We start from the raw sequence: 16,272 nt of genomic DNA, 5'->3' as shown, positions 1-16,272 counted from the left end.
ACCACTTACATCATTTACATAAGAAAGAAAGGAAAATGAGCATGAATAAAACATTATTTATATTCTATATAATCTTTTTATTCCATTTTAGGTAACAGAGAAGTTTTCTAGCTTCATTTTCGCCTTTCGATACTAAGTAGATCACCATGGCTGACGATGCTGGACACAAAGCCATGTTGTATTTCTTGGAGATTTTGATGAATAGCGCAACACCCTATACTATCAGTCAGTTAGCAGGGCGCTTTGGAAGTCGTAACTTTACACCAGACATGCGACAATGTGCAGGTGGGAATGAAGCTGGTTTAAAGAAATTCCTACAAAAATATCCATCCTTATTTGCAGTGAATGGAAATTTAGTAAGTGATAAAATATTGTTCAGGAAGGCATAGTATTGAGTTAACTTTTACACCTGATTGGGCAGATTTTCTAGTAACTTTCAATATCAAGTTCCCATAGTTTTTATGCCCCCGCCGTAGCGGAGGGGGCATTAAGTTTTACCCTTGTCCGTCTGTACGTCCCAAAGTTGGTTTCCGATCTCTAACTTTAGGTTGCCTCAACCAAATGTTATGAAACTTATACACAATGCTTATTACCACAAAACACAGATCAAGTTTGAATTTTGGTGGCGTCACTATAACCGTTCTAGAGTTATGCCCCTTTACAAGTGGAAAAATTGCAGAATTTTCGTTTCCGTTTTCTAACTTTTAGTTTGCCTCAACCAAATGTTATGAAACGTATACACAAGGCTTTTTACCACATAATACAGATCAAGTATGAAATTGGGTGGCAACACTTGTACCTTTATTGAGTTATTCTTCTTTATAAACATAAAAATTGCTGAATTTTTCGTTTCTGTTCTCTAACTTTAGTTTGCCTCTACCAAATGTTATGAGACTTATTCACAATGCTAATTACCACAAAATACAGATCAAAATTGAATTTTGGTGATGTCACTTTTACTGTTCTAGAGTTATGCCTGTTTACAAATGGAAAAATTGCTGAATTTTTCGTTTCTGTTCTCTTACTTAAGTTAGCCTCATCCAAATGTTATGAGACTTATACACAATACTTATTACCATAAAACTCAGATTAAGTACAAATTTGGGTAGCGTCACTTTTACTTTTCTTCAGTTATGTCCTTAATAACTTTATAAAATATGCAAGCGGGGCATTATCTGTGTCCAATGGACACATTCCCCATTTATTTTTTGGTTAATTTCTCTTAATCCAGTTATTAATTAAATGAGTTTGAGGCTGCCTTAAGGATGCTCGCTACTCTGTTTCAAAATTTTTAAAAAACTGTTCTAAAATGATAGTATATAAATAAAGGAACTAAAAAAGCAGAAAAAAATGAAGGGTCCAAGTGCTTGTTTTCGAGATAAAAGCCATTGAAAATTTGGCGGGAAATGATTCTCTCTAGATTTTGCATACTTTTAACATTGGCCGCTTTTTTGTTGCAAAAACTATGAAAAAAAAACAAGAATTTTATAAGATTTTCAAATATGGCTTATTAAACTATATGTAATAAAATTATGAAAAGAAAAGTAGGGGTGAGTGGGCAAATTTTTTTAATGGCAATACATGGATAAAAACAGAGGATTCCGAAAATCTGACAAAAATTCCAAAACATGACAAGCGAACATCCTTAAATTAACCAGAAAGTTTAGAAATTACTTATGTTGCTGCTTCAGTGACAAGACCTTGCAAACTATTCTTGTTAACTTAAAACTGTTGTATGGTTGCTAAGAGACAGCTATCCACCAAACACTAAAAAGTAAAAATACAAAAGAAAGAGTAAGAGAGAGTACATTTTTGAAGTGTGTATACTGTAGCAGGAAAAATTGGAAGCAATTGTCTTTTTTCTTGTTTTCTGCTGATGGAGAATCTAGACCAGGACAAATACAGAAACAAACAGTACATGTATATAACACCATTATTAAATGACTCTAAGTCATTTAGAAAACCAAGAAAACTATTTGCTTTACATGTACATGTTAGGGGAATAAAAAAAGAACTTTTCTTTTCTCAATCATGATGAATTTTTGTCAATATATCAATGATATTTCTGATTTCTTATCCATGTACATTATACTAAAGGAGATAATTTTATTTAGCAAATAAAAAAGTACCTACTCAGTATAAATCAGACTTTGATGACTCTTAATCTAATTGTTTAGGTTTTTGAAGGCTTTGATCAATGGAAATGAAACAGTGATGTTAATCTAAAATTGCATGAGGAAAGGCTGTGGAATTTTCCCTATTTAAAATTTGAACAAATCACAAAACATGATTCAAACTTTTTCATGTTGTTTCAGTAAAATAAATATGAAAACAAATGTATGATATGCATCAAAATACCTTAAAGAAAATGTAAGATATTAAATATTCTCAGTCAAAAGTTACAAACTGTACTCTGTGGGGGAGGAGAAAGTTATGCAATTGATGGACCTATGCAATTTAGTGGTATGTGACTAACAGTCAGGGAATTACTTAAATGAGTGATCATAAATCTGATTCAAGTAACATTTTGTCCAGAAATGTTGGAAGTAAGAGTTGTCTTTCTTTATTAATCACCTATTTAAGTAGTACAAATAAATCATTAGACTAAGTGATTTAATTTTATTGTAGCTTTAAATATATAATACTAATGATCCAGGGACTAATTATGTTGCTAAAATTATCAGAACCAACATCTGTGTTTATAGGATGACTGGTTATGTCAGGTGATGACCTTGTACTGAATCTGGGATAATGGCATGAAAATCACTTGTTTAAGTATCATACCTCTATTTTCTTCCAAAAAATCACTTCTTTAAGTATTATTATTTCAATTACCCCCACTAATTTCAACACCCCTGAACAGTGAAATTTTGATTGCTAACAGTAAAATTTTATTACATAATCTGTAAGATGAAACCTTGAATTTTACAGAAAAAATACTCCCAATGCTGGGAAAAGTCTGTTAAGAAAGTATTAGTTCATTATGTAAAGCCTTTATTTTAGCATTTTTTCAACAAATATAGAATTAAAAGCTTAAAGGCATCAACCTTGCTACTTTAAAGAAGCAAAAGGTTCATTTTTTTCAATTTTACTAATAATAAGATATAATCTAAACTTGTATTTTTAAAATTTTGGTAAAACTACAAAATCATAGAATTTCTAACTTGCTACTTTTTATTAGTACTTATGTGAGTGACTTATAAATCACTTATTTCAATAATTCCCCTGACTGACTCAGTGGAGTTAACTGTACATTGTATTCTTGATCAAATATTGATTTATCACTTTGATATTGTTTTGCAGGTTAGTTTGAATGACGGAAGTAACGATCTTGGAAAGTCAAATTTTCGAGAAAGCAGCCCTGCATCATCAAATCCCCAAGAAGTATCTACTGAAACTGAAGCAGTTCAGTACTTTCGAAGCAAAATGCTAAAAAAAGGAGAACAATGGATGGCAACAGCAAGTCTAGCTGGGCATTTATCACAAGCACCTCCAGATATCAGAGAATGTGTTGGCCCACAGAATGAGTTCAAACAGTGGATACTTAGGCATCCACTGATTTTTGAAATTAAAGGTGACATGGTTGGCCTTAAAGACAATATAACATACAGTGCTGTGAATCCTAATGCCGAGCCATTTCTTGAAGACAGTGCCTTAACCTCTCGTTTTAACCAAGAAAGAGATCAATTATTATTACAGAGTACACCTAAATTAAAGAAAAGACCTAAATCATTGGATATGTTGGAACCTCGATCCCCACTGATGTCACCAAGATCACCAGCCATAAAAAGTGCAATTACTCCAGGAAGTGCAAAATCTGGACCAACAGAAATGACAGCTAATCAGTACAAAGCTGTCATGTTTATAAAAGGCATAATAGAAAAGAAAGGGGATATGAAGTTAAGCAGTTTAACTGGACACTTCAGTCAAGCTCCTGAAAGTTTAAGAAATACAATTGGATGGACAAAACAAGATTTAGAAAAATTTCTTCTCTCACATGCAAATATATTTGTTGTAGCAGAGGATGAGACAGTTTCTGTAATAAAAAATGCACGTCTAAATGTTTTCATCACAGGCAGCAGACCACAAGCAAGTCCAAAACCAACTGTTACTGGCAGGAAAGGCCGTATTTATCATGTTGCAAAACTTTGGGGTATCATTGATCTTGGCCGGCATGAACATGTATTCATTGATCGGTCAATATTTGGGAAACACATTGATGATTTGAACAAATTGTTACATGTTGGAGAAATGTGTTGCTTTGATGCAATTCCAGCTCCTAAAGGGAGTCGTGCAAGATGGCGTGCAACGAAAGTATGGAAAGAACATGAATCCATCGAGGACTTAATTGAAAAGGTAGCAACACAATTACAGTTGCCAATGGATGGCATACCATATAAAGAACCGCCAAGTCCCCTTACAAACATTGATGAAGAGATGCGGCAAATAATTCCCGAATTGAATGACAGTACTATTGCATCAACCCCTGTCAGTGTTGGGGGTGTCAATTATGCTTTTGGGGATGCAGCACCAAGTGGAGCAGGAATTGTTCCAGTCTGGAATTTCAAACATGCTGAATTGGCAGGTCTTAGAGATGTTGATGAGTTAGATCTGAGTGATGAGGGAGAATCTCCAAGTTTATCCATGGTAGCAGAACGTTATTACATGAACCGTTCAGTACTAGGAGACAGTCCCAGAGATGGTGAGGATGAAAGCACAACTAAGGAAAGTAATGGTACATTAAATGGTGAAGTTGGAAAAGAGGGGAAATCAGAAAATACTCAGAAAAAAACATCAGAAGCTGGATGTCAAACTATTGTAACAGGAGAGGTTCTAGCAACTCAGCTGTTTCATGAAGAATTTTAAGAGTTCTTCATTTTATGCAATATTTAGTCAATAGTCAAGACTTTTTATAATGGTTTTGTGAAAGAACAGATATAGAGTAATGTTTTCATGATTGTTGTAGCAGTAGCACAATACTAATTGCAGGTTTCCACTTTAGCAAGTCTAAAGTTCATAATGTGCAAGATCATATAACAACGTATTTTAGTATTAATGATTGTGTAAATTAATCTCTGTTCTTTCACAAAATCCACCTTGTTTTAGGGATTGATCTAATTATGCAATATCTCCTGTACATGCAAATTACATTTTGAGCAGGATAAAGTACAACACTGTTATTAAATGCTTACAAAGTAATATTAAATATTTTGTATTACTAAATCTGATGATTTGATTTTGGTACCAAACATGTATGATGGTGCCTGCCCATTTATATTTTGAAAAAAGATGTTGCATTTTTTGGAAAGATTCCTGCATCAATGTTGAATGTAATCGGGGAACTGTCAAATAATAATTGCTTCTGTGGATTTAGAATAAATTTGTGATTGCTTTGGTGGATTTAGATTGAGTTTATGATAGCATGTGTGGATTTAGAATAAGTTTGTGATTGCTTCAGTGGATGTAGATAAGTTTTTGGTTAGGTATTGTGACTAAATTATTAGTTACCAGTTATTTTCTTGCACAGTACTTCAGTCTGAGCCAGTGAGGAATGTGTCATTTCTAGTGGTATGCTTTATGATTTTGCCAAGTTGATTTTGACTTAAATATGTATAACTTACTGCCATATTGAAAGTATAGTGCTTATAAAAGGTCACTACAAAATGTACCATTTCATTTAAATTTTATCTGTACTGTAAAGTTTTCTTATAGATCTGATGATACTAACAGTTTCAACTATTTTTCCAGATTTTACACAACACTGCAAATTTAATATACATGTAGTAACAAAAATTTCTGAAATTATTGCAATGTGTTTGTTTATCCATTATTTCAAATAACTATTAGCGTAAACATTTTAATGGGCTGCTCAGATTAGACGGGGTAGAAATTACAAAAATCAGCATGGGCTGTAGTGTATGCCCTAACCGGGTCTTAAAAAATAATGCCAAGGACTGTAACATACAGGCAACTTTATATACCTGACGACATGTAAGTTCTTTAAGGTGGTACCCAACACCTTGACTAATATCAATTTGGCTCGTTTAATTTTCATAAAATTTGGACAAAATGTTTACTTTGACCCTTTGACAAAAATATAAAAATTTCAAAAAATTTGAATCAACCACTTTATCAGAAAAATTTCATTGGTTATATAACAGTTCAACAAACAATAATTTTGATCATTGAGAAGCTTAATATTTCCTTAACAATACAACGTAATTAAAACGTTTAGCTGATTTTTACAGAGTTATCTCCCTGTAGTGTTAGATACCACCTTAAATTAATCTGAAATGTAATTTGAAAACTTTCAAAAATCATGAAAAAGCAGATAATGTAAGATTTGAAATAATAGATGGATGCAATAATTTCTGATTTTTTGTAAAATAATTTTATTTTTTATTAAAGTGACCTTGTTCTGTAATGTTTTGTGCTGGACATATTTATTATTATTATTATTATTATTATTACTACCTAAGTATATGCAATGAGATTTTTAATTGAACCATATTTATTATTGTGTAAATGGAATATATTTTATATAAGATATTTATATTTGTGCATTTTTTTTATCTTTGGTTTGTTGGGACACTTCATCTTATTATTTAATCGGGTTTTAAAACCAAAGAACAGAGATATGCAAAAAAAAATATTGTTAGTGTTTATTCAATTTTTAAAATTTGATAGAACCTGACCAGAAATAAAGTTGAAATTTCTTCTGATAAAGAAAGTTTTATTGAAGTGGAATACTTTTTTTTTTACAGATATCTGTATTTCACATGTAGAGAGAAAAATCATGTCTAAAAGTGATTGTCATGTTTTTTTAGGATAATGTTTGCTTAAAAATTTTGTTCTTGTTCTTTTAGAAAACTTTAATGACAAATAATTTATCAAATTATTCTATTTTTGTCAGATTTAACTTTGCAATGTAATTTTGTAATTGATTTGAAATTTATGATTAAAAATGCAGTTTGCAATATTTGATGACCTTCATACAAATGTCAAGTATATTCTATTTCTTTTAGTCTTCCTACTTGTGTTTTATGCTCTGGTTTCTGTCATTATGTCAGTTTCTACGAAATCAAGGAGCAAATTCTTGATAATAAACATAATTATATTTGTTAGCGAAAAGTTACATATCCATTTCAGATATCAGTATTACATGTATCACTACATTTCTATATATATTACTGCTATGATTCTTATAGCATTTTGTAATTGTCTGTCTGTGTTCAAATAAAACACAATACCTTTTGTGAATTAGTCAAATTTGCATTGAGTGTGTATTTAGTGAAATATTTGTCATGTACCGGTATTTGTGCTGCTAACATTTTAGTTAATTTCGTCTATAGCATAATTTCTGTTTGAAAAAATTATTTGTAGATTCTATGTTCATCGAGCATATTCATCTTGCGTTAGTTTCGAAACATACTCAGCAGAAACAAACATTGACTCTTAATTAATACCTAAGCCTTTAAATTTCTTTGTGTAATTTTTTATGTTCTTAGTTTTAGCATGTATGTATGTAAATGCTATAGGGGTCATGGTAGTAACATAAACTTTCGATATTTTCGGCTTAGATAGAATGGTCTATCATTTTCGTATTATAACAATTTTTCGATTCTGTTTGAAACAGAAATATTATACTAGTCATATAATTTTATCTGATTTTTGTTTTTAAGAAAAAATGACCAAAATATGATATTTTATTTTGTATTAGAATGTCATGCTTATGAATTCAGAAGTCATTTGAAAGAGTTATGACAATGATCTAAAAAAATTAAGAAGTAAAAAAAATCTTTCATCTGTTTTTTCATGTGTGAAAAATCAAAATGATTTTCATCTTTTCTAGATAATGTTATAAATGTATCATGTAGAGGTAAAAAGGAAATCACCAATTGAAAAAAAGCTTAATATATGTATTCTTTGCCAAAATGTTTTTGAATTGGTTTGACACTTATTTGTACATTTAATAATGAAATCTAAGAATTGGTCTTACAAGTTGAAACTTCGTATTTCCTAAAGACTACATGAAGTTCAGATAGTTTGGATTGCTGTGAAATGATGATTAGGTTGTATTAGAAGAGTTTGAACTATGAAATGATGATGAGGTGGTATTAAAAGATCTTGTGAAATTAAGGGTCTTACATTGTCAATCTGGCCTTTCTGGAGCCAGAATATATTAATTCCTGAAAAATGACAACTAAATTCATAAGCATGACATTTTCCCATTTTTTAATTTACCGAAAAACCATTGTTCCATGACTTGTTGCTTCTTTAATTTTATGTTTTTATTTATATTTGTTATGGTTTTTTTTGTTTGTGATAAAATGTTATTAATATATTCAAATTTGTCTATCTTTATTTTATTAAAAAGACAACAAATATAAAATTATAAATGATGAAAGACTACATAAAATAAATTTGTGGAAAAAAATGTTTATTAATCAATCTTATTTTAAATTTGGAAGCAATAAATATATTAAAAATAATTTATTTCAAATGTCATCCCTTTTATTTTCCCTACTACTCTTGTTATGATATTAATTAAAACAGCTGTTCCAAAATAGGGCATTAACTTCATTCCTTTAACACATTAGAAAACATCTTACTTTGTTCAGATAATTTGTTTAGGAGGTATAGAATTTCCAGATTTGTTTTATTTGTTCAGAATTTATAAAACCAGCAGTTTTCTTCACTATAATGCAATATTTAAGTTCATGTTTATATTGTGTGAAAGATATCTTTTACAAACCGTTTCCAAGATTTTAACGATGATCATTGTATATCCAAACGTAAGTGGATTAACAAATTATCAAATAGATCCATACCCTGTTTTATTTGTATCTAATTGTGTGTTCAATGCACAGTTGGCGGTGCTGAGAGTTTGTAAATCCCATTTTGTTGATATACCTCAAACCTTTTGTGTTAGCTGCGTTTGTATAAGCATTACTGCTGTTGCAGATAATTTTTTTTATATCATCACCATTTCATATTTTGTGTTGATATTTTGCATAATCATTGGATAGTGTAAGATTTTAGAATTTTGAAGAATAATAGGTTTTTTCATCAATTATATATTTTTATAAATAAAAATGCCATCTTTAAAATAAAAATTTGGTTGTGAAACTTATAAAATTGGTTTGTGCTCACAAGGTTATACTTAATTTACTAACATATTATATTCAAAGATTTAAAATGAATTAACTTGATTTTTGTGCATGTAACCAAATTTTTATATCATAACCAACTTTAAAGTTGTATTTGTGTCTAGTTACATCATATTTTTATTTTTGTATAGAAAGTTGTAAATTTCTTGGCTCTTTCAGTGTTTTGTGGAAATTGTTAGGGTAGGTATATTTGCAATTTAAAAAATCCAGATATTAAGAAACCACAGATTGTTGTCAGAATTTTTCAAGTGTTGCACTATAATTTTTATCATGGACTTCAACACACAAGTATTTTTCTTTGGCTGTGTTTTTTTTCACATCTTGTCATTTTATGGAATATATCTATTTCAAACAGAATAAACCTATAAAATAAGAAGTGTTCTTTGTATTTACTTACCTTCAGCCAGGCCAACTGGTTCATATAATTTAAGTTTTCATAATTAATATAAAAATAAAGAGATGTAGTATGATTGCCAGCGAGACAACTATTCACCAAAGTTCAAATGAAGTGGATGTAAGCAAATACCGGCAACTGTACAGTCTATTACTCCAGTTCTATAAGTAATATTTGATGTATAGTGTGTAAGTTTGTCTGCAGGGCTTATCCATGTTTCATTATTCTTTATTACCTTTAGTCTTGCCAGCTACAAAAGTTGTTGCAGATTGTAAGACACAGGGATGATAATCTAGTGGGGATGTAAACTATTTGGATAAATGTTGTATATCAGATGGTAAGCTACCTGGATACTTCATGCCTTGTATACAGACAATTCTGACACCTTAAGTCCAGAAGCTTCCATGTCATGTGTCCATTATCTTGCACCTCATTTTCATGGTTTAGCAACTGATATTTTTTTGCAATGTGAATTTCTCTCTTATTATGAGTTAAAGGATACATTAATAGAGTTAATGGGATCCTTCCAAGGTTTACATATCCATCTGACAGGGTTCATCTTTCCTTGACCTTATTTTCATGGTTCATTGGTCAGTTAAGTTTTATGGTTAGGTCAGTTTCAGATACTTTAAGCAATATAATACAAGAATATAAGTTTACTATATTTGGTGTAATGGAATGTTGTAAGATGTTCATGTAAAAATAAGAAGATGTGGTATGATTGTCAATGAGACAACTCTCAACAAGAGACCAAATGCCTGTCTTGCAGGATTCATTTGACCTTTGCCTATCTTTAGTTGTTCATTGGTCATTGTTAAGTTTTCAAGATGAGGTCTGTTTCTACGATTCTATAAACATTAGGTAAACAAGATTATGAGTATGGAATAATTGTAAGGTGTACATGTTTGTCTGGCAGTATTTATCGGATCTTGACCTCATATTCATGGTTTATTGGTCAACCTTTTAAGTTTTCATGATTTTGTCCGTTTCTCAAGCAAGAAGCAATAAGAAATAATTTTCATGGTTTATTAATCAACGTTACTTTTTAGTCCCCTACCGATGAAGTCGAAGGGGACTTTAGGATTGCACTCTGTCTGTCTGTCTGTCCGTCCGTCCGTCTGTCCATCCGTCAGTCCAGCAACTCAGCTTTCCACACTTTTTTTCTTCGTTCTTGAAGATATTGATTTGATATTTGGTATATAGTTTTATCATGACAAGTTATAGATCAAGTTCGAATTTTGTTCCGGTCTGATGATTTAGTCCAGAGTTATGGTCCATTAAAAAACTCCATAACTAATGTTAAGAGTACTATGTTAAACCATATAATCTGTACAAAGGGAGATAACTCATTTTTTAAAAGACATTCTTTGGTAAATTGTTTGAGGAATTTTGTGGCAGGTTTATATGTTATTTTGTATAAACTAATTTTCTGAATGCTTCATGTATATATATATATTTTTTTTTATTAAGTGAAATCCTTTAATTAGATAATAATCTATTTTTATTAAGGTATATATTTCATTACATTACATTGTGTAGATAAAAGTTGTTGACATTTTATAGGTAAGTTACAAATCTATATTAGTTTGTGACAAATGAAAGAAAAAATATTTGGAACTATTAATTATATTTGATTGTAATTTGAAAATAGATATATACATTGTATTACGTCATATCTAATGTTAGAGTGTTATAGGTTTTCCACACTTTTTTTCATCATGCTTGAAGATATTGATTGACAATTGGTAAATAGTTTTATCATGACAAGTTACAGATCATGTTCAAATTTTTGTTTCGGTCTGATAATTTTGTGCAGAGTTATGGTCCTTGGACTTGAAAAATTCACTCATATATTCAGTTTTCCACACTGTTTTTAGTCATGCTTGAAGATATTGACTTGATATTTTCTTTTTGTTTACACCATGACAAGTTATAGAACAAGTTAGCATTTTGTTCCAGTATAATGAATTTTTACCCGGTAGGGGACTATGTATTGCCATGCAATACTCTCAGAATGCTTGTCTTGATTAGGTATAGACATGCATTATATTCTAATCTACAATGTCAGAGAGTGGACATTGTTGAAAATGGATAATGGTAAGCAACACAGGCTCTTTAGAGCCTCTAGTGATATACATTAGCTTTGGATTCCATTGAAAAACTAAGGTCTACTGCAGTCAGCCACATTGGTCAGTTAATTAATGCTAAAGTATTACTTAGGAAAACATTATTATTTTACGTTTAGTTTGTTAATAAGTTTTTTATTAGTTTTATTATCCTCTTTTTATGCCCCCGGCATAGCGGAGGGGGCATTAAGTTTTATCCTTGTCCGTCTGTACGTACAATCGAACATACGTACATACTACGTATGTCCCAAAATTGGTTTCAGTTCTCTAACTTTAGTTTGCCTCAACCAAATGTTATGAAACTTATACACAATGCTTATTACCACAAAACACAGATCAAGTTTGAATTTTGGTGGCGTCACTTTTACTGTTCTAGAGTTATGCCCTTTAGAAATGGAAAAATTGCAAAATTTTTATTTTCTTCTAAATATCAAGTAATTTTTAAAATTGGAGTTATCTTCCTTTGTTCATGATTATAGTTGAATCAACTACAATCAATGCTTTATACAATGCAATGTTTAGTTTTGACTTCCACTGATAAAACACAGATCAAGTTGAATTTGGGTAGTGTCACTTTTACCGTTATTGAGTTATGCCCATCTATAAATCGAAAGATTGCAAAATTTTTAGTTTCCATGTAACTTAAGTTTGCCCCAATCAAACATTATAAAACCTATACACAATATTCATTACCACAAAACTAAGATCAAGTACAAATTTTTTGTTTCCATTTTCATACTTTTAGTTTGCCTCAACCAAATGTTATGAAACTTATACACAATGCTTATTACTACATAATACAGATTAAGTACGAAATTTGGTGGCAACACTTTTACCATTTTTGAGTTATTTCCCTTTATAAACATAAAAATTGCTGAATTTTTCGTTTCCGTTCTCTTACTTTAGTTTGTCTCAACCAAATGTTATAAAACTTATACACAACCTTTCTAGAGTTATGCGTGTTTACAAATAGAAAAAATGCTCGTCGACGTCGTCCTAAGACACATTGGTTTTCGCACTCTAACTTTAGTTTAAGTGAATGGATCTCTTTGAAATTTTACCATAAGGTTCAATACCACAAAAGGAAGGTGGGGATTGATTTTGGGGGTTATGGTACCAACAGTTAAGGAATTAGGGGCCAAAAAGGGGCCAAAAATAAGCATTTTCTAGTTTCCAGACAATAACTGTGGAATGGTGTATGGATCTCTCTGAAATTATACTACAAGTTTCCATACCACAAAGGGATGGTTAGGATTTGCTTTGAGGGGTTATGGCTCAAACCGTTTAGGAATTAGGGGCAAAAAAGGGGGAAAAACAAGGTTGTCCTGGTTAATGGACAAATACTTTAGTACAAAACATAATTTAAAGCAGTGTAAGGGAGATAAATCAAATACATAATTGAAATTATCTCCCATACACTGCATTTAAATTATGTATAAAGTAATGGTTAATGAACAATTAAGATAATTTAAAACAGTGTAAGGGAGGTAATCCAAATACAACGTTTTGGTAACTTCCCTTACACTGCTTTTAAATTATGTTTAAAGAAATGCATATTAATAAAGGAAGACCAGTAAAAATATCTGCAAATGTTGCATCTTTTTTTTTTTACAAAAAAATCCATATGAAAGATTTGACACTATATTTTAAATTCAGTTATAAAATAGATTAAGTTAGCACTATGGTAAATTTAAATGGGTAATTATGGTTGCAAACTCCATTGGAAATTTGAATTGAGATTATGACCATATCTTGAGGGAAAGAATTTTTTTGGGGGAAAAAAGGGGGGGGGGGGGGGTAAAAAGAAATTGTGGGGGGTCAATTTTTTCTCATTTCAGATTTCAGAAATTAAAAAGAATTATTCTTTAAATATTATTTTTTTTTTCAAATTTCAAATATTAAAAAATTTCAAGAAGTAATCTTTAATTGCACAGTATGGCGCATTAGATTTGTTAAATCTTTGACCACATTTATTTATTTGATATGCCGAATCTAACCTTGTATTTATATTTTTAATCTTGGGTCCAGTTTTGAAATTGGTCTACATTAAGGTCCAAAGGGTCCAAAATTAAACTTAGTTTGATTTTAACAAAAATTGAATTCTTGGGGTTTTTTGATATGCTGAATCTAAACATGTGTTTAGATTTTTGATTATGGGCCCAGTTTTCAAGTTTGTCCAAGTTGGGGTCCAAAATAAAACTTTGTTTGATTTCAACAAAAATTGAATATATGGGGTTCGTTGATATGCTGAATCTAACCATGTATTTTGATTATGGACATTGGACCATAATAGGTAAATAAAAAAAAATCAAGTTCTTAGACCACATTCTTTCTGTGTCAGAAACCTATGCTGTGTCAAATATTTAATCACAATCCAAATTCAGAGCTGTATCAAGCTTGAATGTTGTGTCCATACTTGCCCCAACTGTTCAGGGTTCGACTTCTGTGGTCGTATCAAGCTGCGCCCAGCGAAGCATTTGATTAGTTTCTGTTCTCTACTTAAGTTAGCCTCAACCAAATGTTATGAGACTTGCACACAATGCTTATTACCACAAAACTCAGATTAAGTTCAAATTTGGGTAGCGTCACTTTTACCGTTCTTCAATTATGTCCCTTTATAACTATATGATATGCAAGCGGGGGCATCATCTGTGTCCACGTGTGGACACTATCCACATTTATTTAAATAAAGTCTTTCTACCAGCAGCAATTTTCAAGAAATGCATATGTGAAACTTGTCCAGAGCAGGACATTCTGTATTAAAGTAACTACACTGACAAGCATAACACGGAAAAGTGTCAATATGCCAGAACAAAAGCATTAGCTATTGGGTAAGTGTAATACTTGGACTGAAGACTTCCAAGTTCATCAAAATTGGCATCATTCTGTATGTATGTGCCTGTCCCAAGTCAGGAGCCTGTAATTCAGCGGTTATCGTTTGTTTATGTGTTACATATTTGTTTTTTCTTCATTTTTTGTACATAAATTAGGCCGTTAGTTTTCTCGTTTGAATTGTTTTACATTGTCATTTCGGGGCCTTTAATAGCTGACTGTGCGGTATGGGATTTGATCATTGTCATCTCCTCTTAGTCAACATATTTAATCTTTTGTCAGTTCACTTGTATAATTGAGTAAATACAATAGCTATTGTTCTCTGTGTAGTTTATTCACTGGGACCTTTAAATATCTTCTAAGGGAAATCCATCACTTATTGATTAATCGACCCGAAGCAAAAATTACCTTCTAAGTAGATGAAATAAATGTTATCAACTCGCAATACTGCATGTGATGTTGTTTTTATACGACCGCAAAAATTTTTTGCGGTCGTATATTGGTATGACGTTGGTGTCGTCATCGTCTGAAGACATATTGGTTTTCGCACTCTAACTTTAGTATAAGTTAATGGATCTCTATGAAATTTTACCATAAGGTTCAATACCACAAAAGGAAGGTTGGGATTGATTTTGGGGGTAATGGTACCAACAGTGAAGGAATTAGGGGCCAAAAAACGGCCAAAAATAAGCATTTTTGTAACTTCCAGACATAACTTGTGTGTTAGTGTATGGATCTCTCTGACATTGTACCACAAGGTTCCATATCACAAAGGGAATGCTGGGATTGATTTTGGGGTAATTGCTTCAAAATTTTAGGATTAAGGGGCCAAAAAAGGGGCAAAAAACAAGCATTTTTCTAATTTCATGACAATAACTTGTGTGTAAATGTATGGATCTTTCTGAAATTGTACTACAAGGTTCCATATCACAAAGGGAAAGCTGGAATTGAGTTTAGGAGTAATTGCCCAAAACGTTTTGGAATAAGGGGCCAAAAATAAGCATTTTTCTAGTTTCAGACAATAACTTGTGTTCAAGTGTATGGATCTCTCTGAAATTGTACTGCAAGGTATCATACCACAAAGGGAAGGCTGGGATTGATTTTGGGGGGTAATTGCCCTAAACGTTTAGGAATTTGGGGCCAAAAAGGGGCCAAAAAACAAGCATTTTATTAGTTTCCAGACAATAACTTGTGTTCAAGTGTATGGATCTCTCTGAAATTGTACTGCAAGGTACCATACCACAAAGGGAAGGCTGGGATTGAGTTTGGGGGTAATGAATCATTAGGGGGTTTAAAAAATTTTGGGGGGGGGATTTTTTTTCCTTTTTTTTTCTTTAAAATTTTCCATTTTAAATTGGTTATTTCTGATTTATATATAAAAGCAAATAATAATGATATGGTTTGAATAGGTAAATTAAAATTTTTTAAGTTCTTAGACCACATTCATTCTGTGTCAGAAACCTATGCTGTGTCAAATATTTAATCACAATCCAAATTCAGAGCTGTATCAAGCTTGAATGTTGTGTCCATACTTGCCCCAACTGTTTAGGGTTCGACCTCTGCGGTCGTATCAAGCTGCACCCAGCGGAGCATTTTATTATTCAACATCAATAATATTAATTAATCTGTTCAATGTAAACACTGATTCAAACAACAAAAGTCTGGCTTAAAATTCAAAGTATTGGTAAACAGGAAGTATCATAGGTATCTGACCGATCCTACAAGTGGTCAAATATTACAACTCGTCAAT

General features: G+C 31.4%; 1 protein-coding gene and 1 long non-coding RNA gene across 2 annotated transcripts in view; both read left to right on the top strand.

Annotated features, from left to right (window-relative positions):
- Positions 1-9,546, top strand: part of LOC127702139 (uncharacterized) — a 29,220-nt gene extending 19,674 nt beyond the window's left edge. The window contains exons 2-3 of the mRNA XM_052206243.1: positions 92-356; positions 3,304-9,546. Coding sequence (XP_052062203.1) covers positions 147-356; positions 3,304-4,866 — 1,773 coding nt within the window. The 5' untranslated portion in view covers positions 92-146 and the 3' untranslated portion in view covers positions 4,867-9,546. The remainder of the gene's footprint in view (positions 1-91; positions 357-3,303) is intronic.
- LOC127703927 (uncharacterized) overlaps positions 1-16,272 on the top strand; it is a 64,596-nt gene that overhangs the window by 7,158 nt on the left and 41,166 nt on the right. The window lies entirely within an intron of this gene.

Source organism: Mytilus californianus, unplaced genomic scaffold, assembly GCF_021869535.1.
Source record: "Mytilus californianus isolate M0D057914Y unplaced genomic scaffold, xbMytCali1.0.p SCAF_1, whole genome shotgun sequence".
NCBI lineage: Eukaryota > Metazoa > Mollusca > Bivalvia > Mytilida > Mytilidae > Mytilus > Mytilus californianus.
The sequence above is the reverse complement of the archived record's forward strand: the minus strand, read 5'-3'. Positions and strand labels throughout refer to the sequence as shown.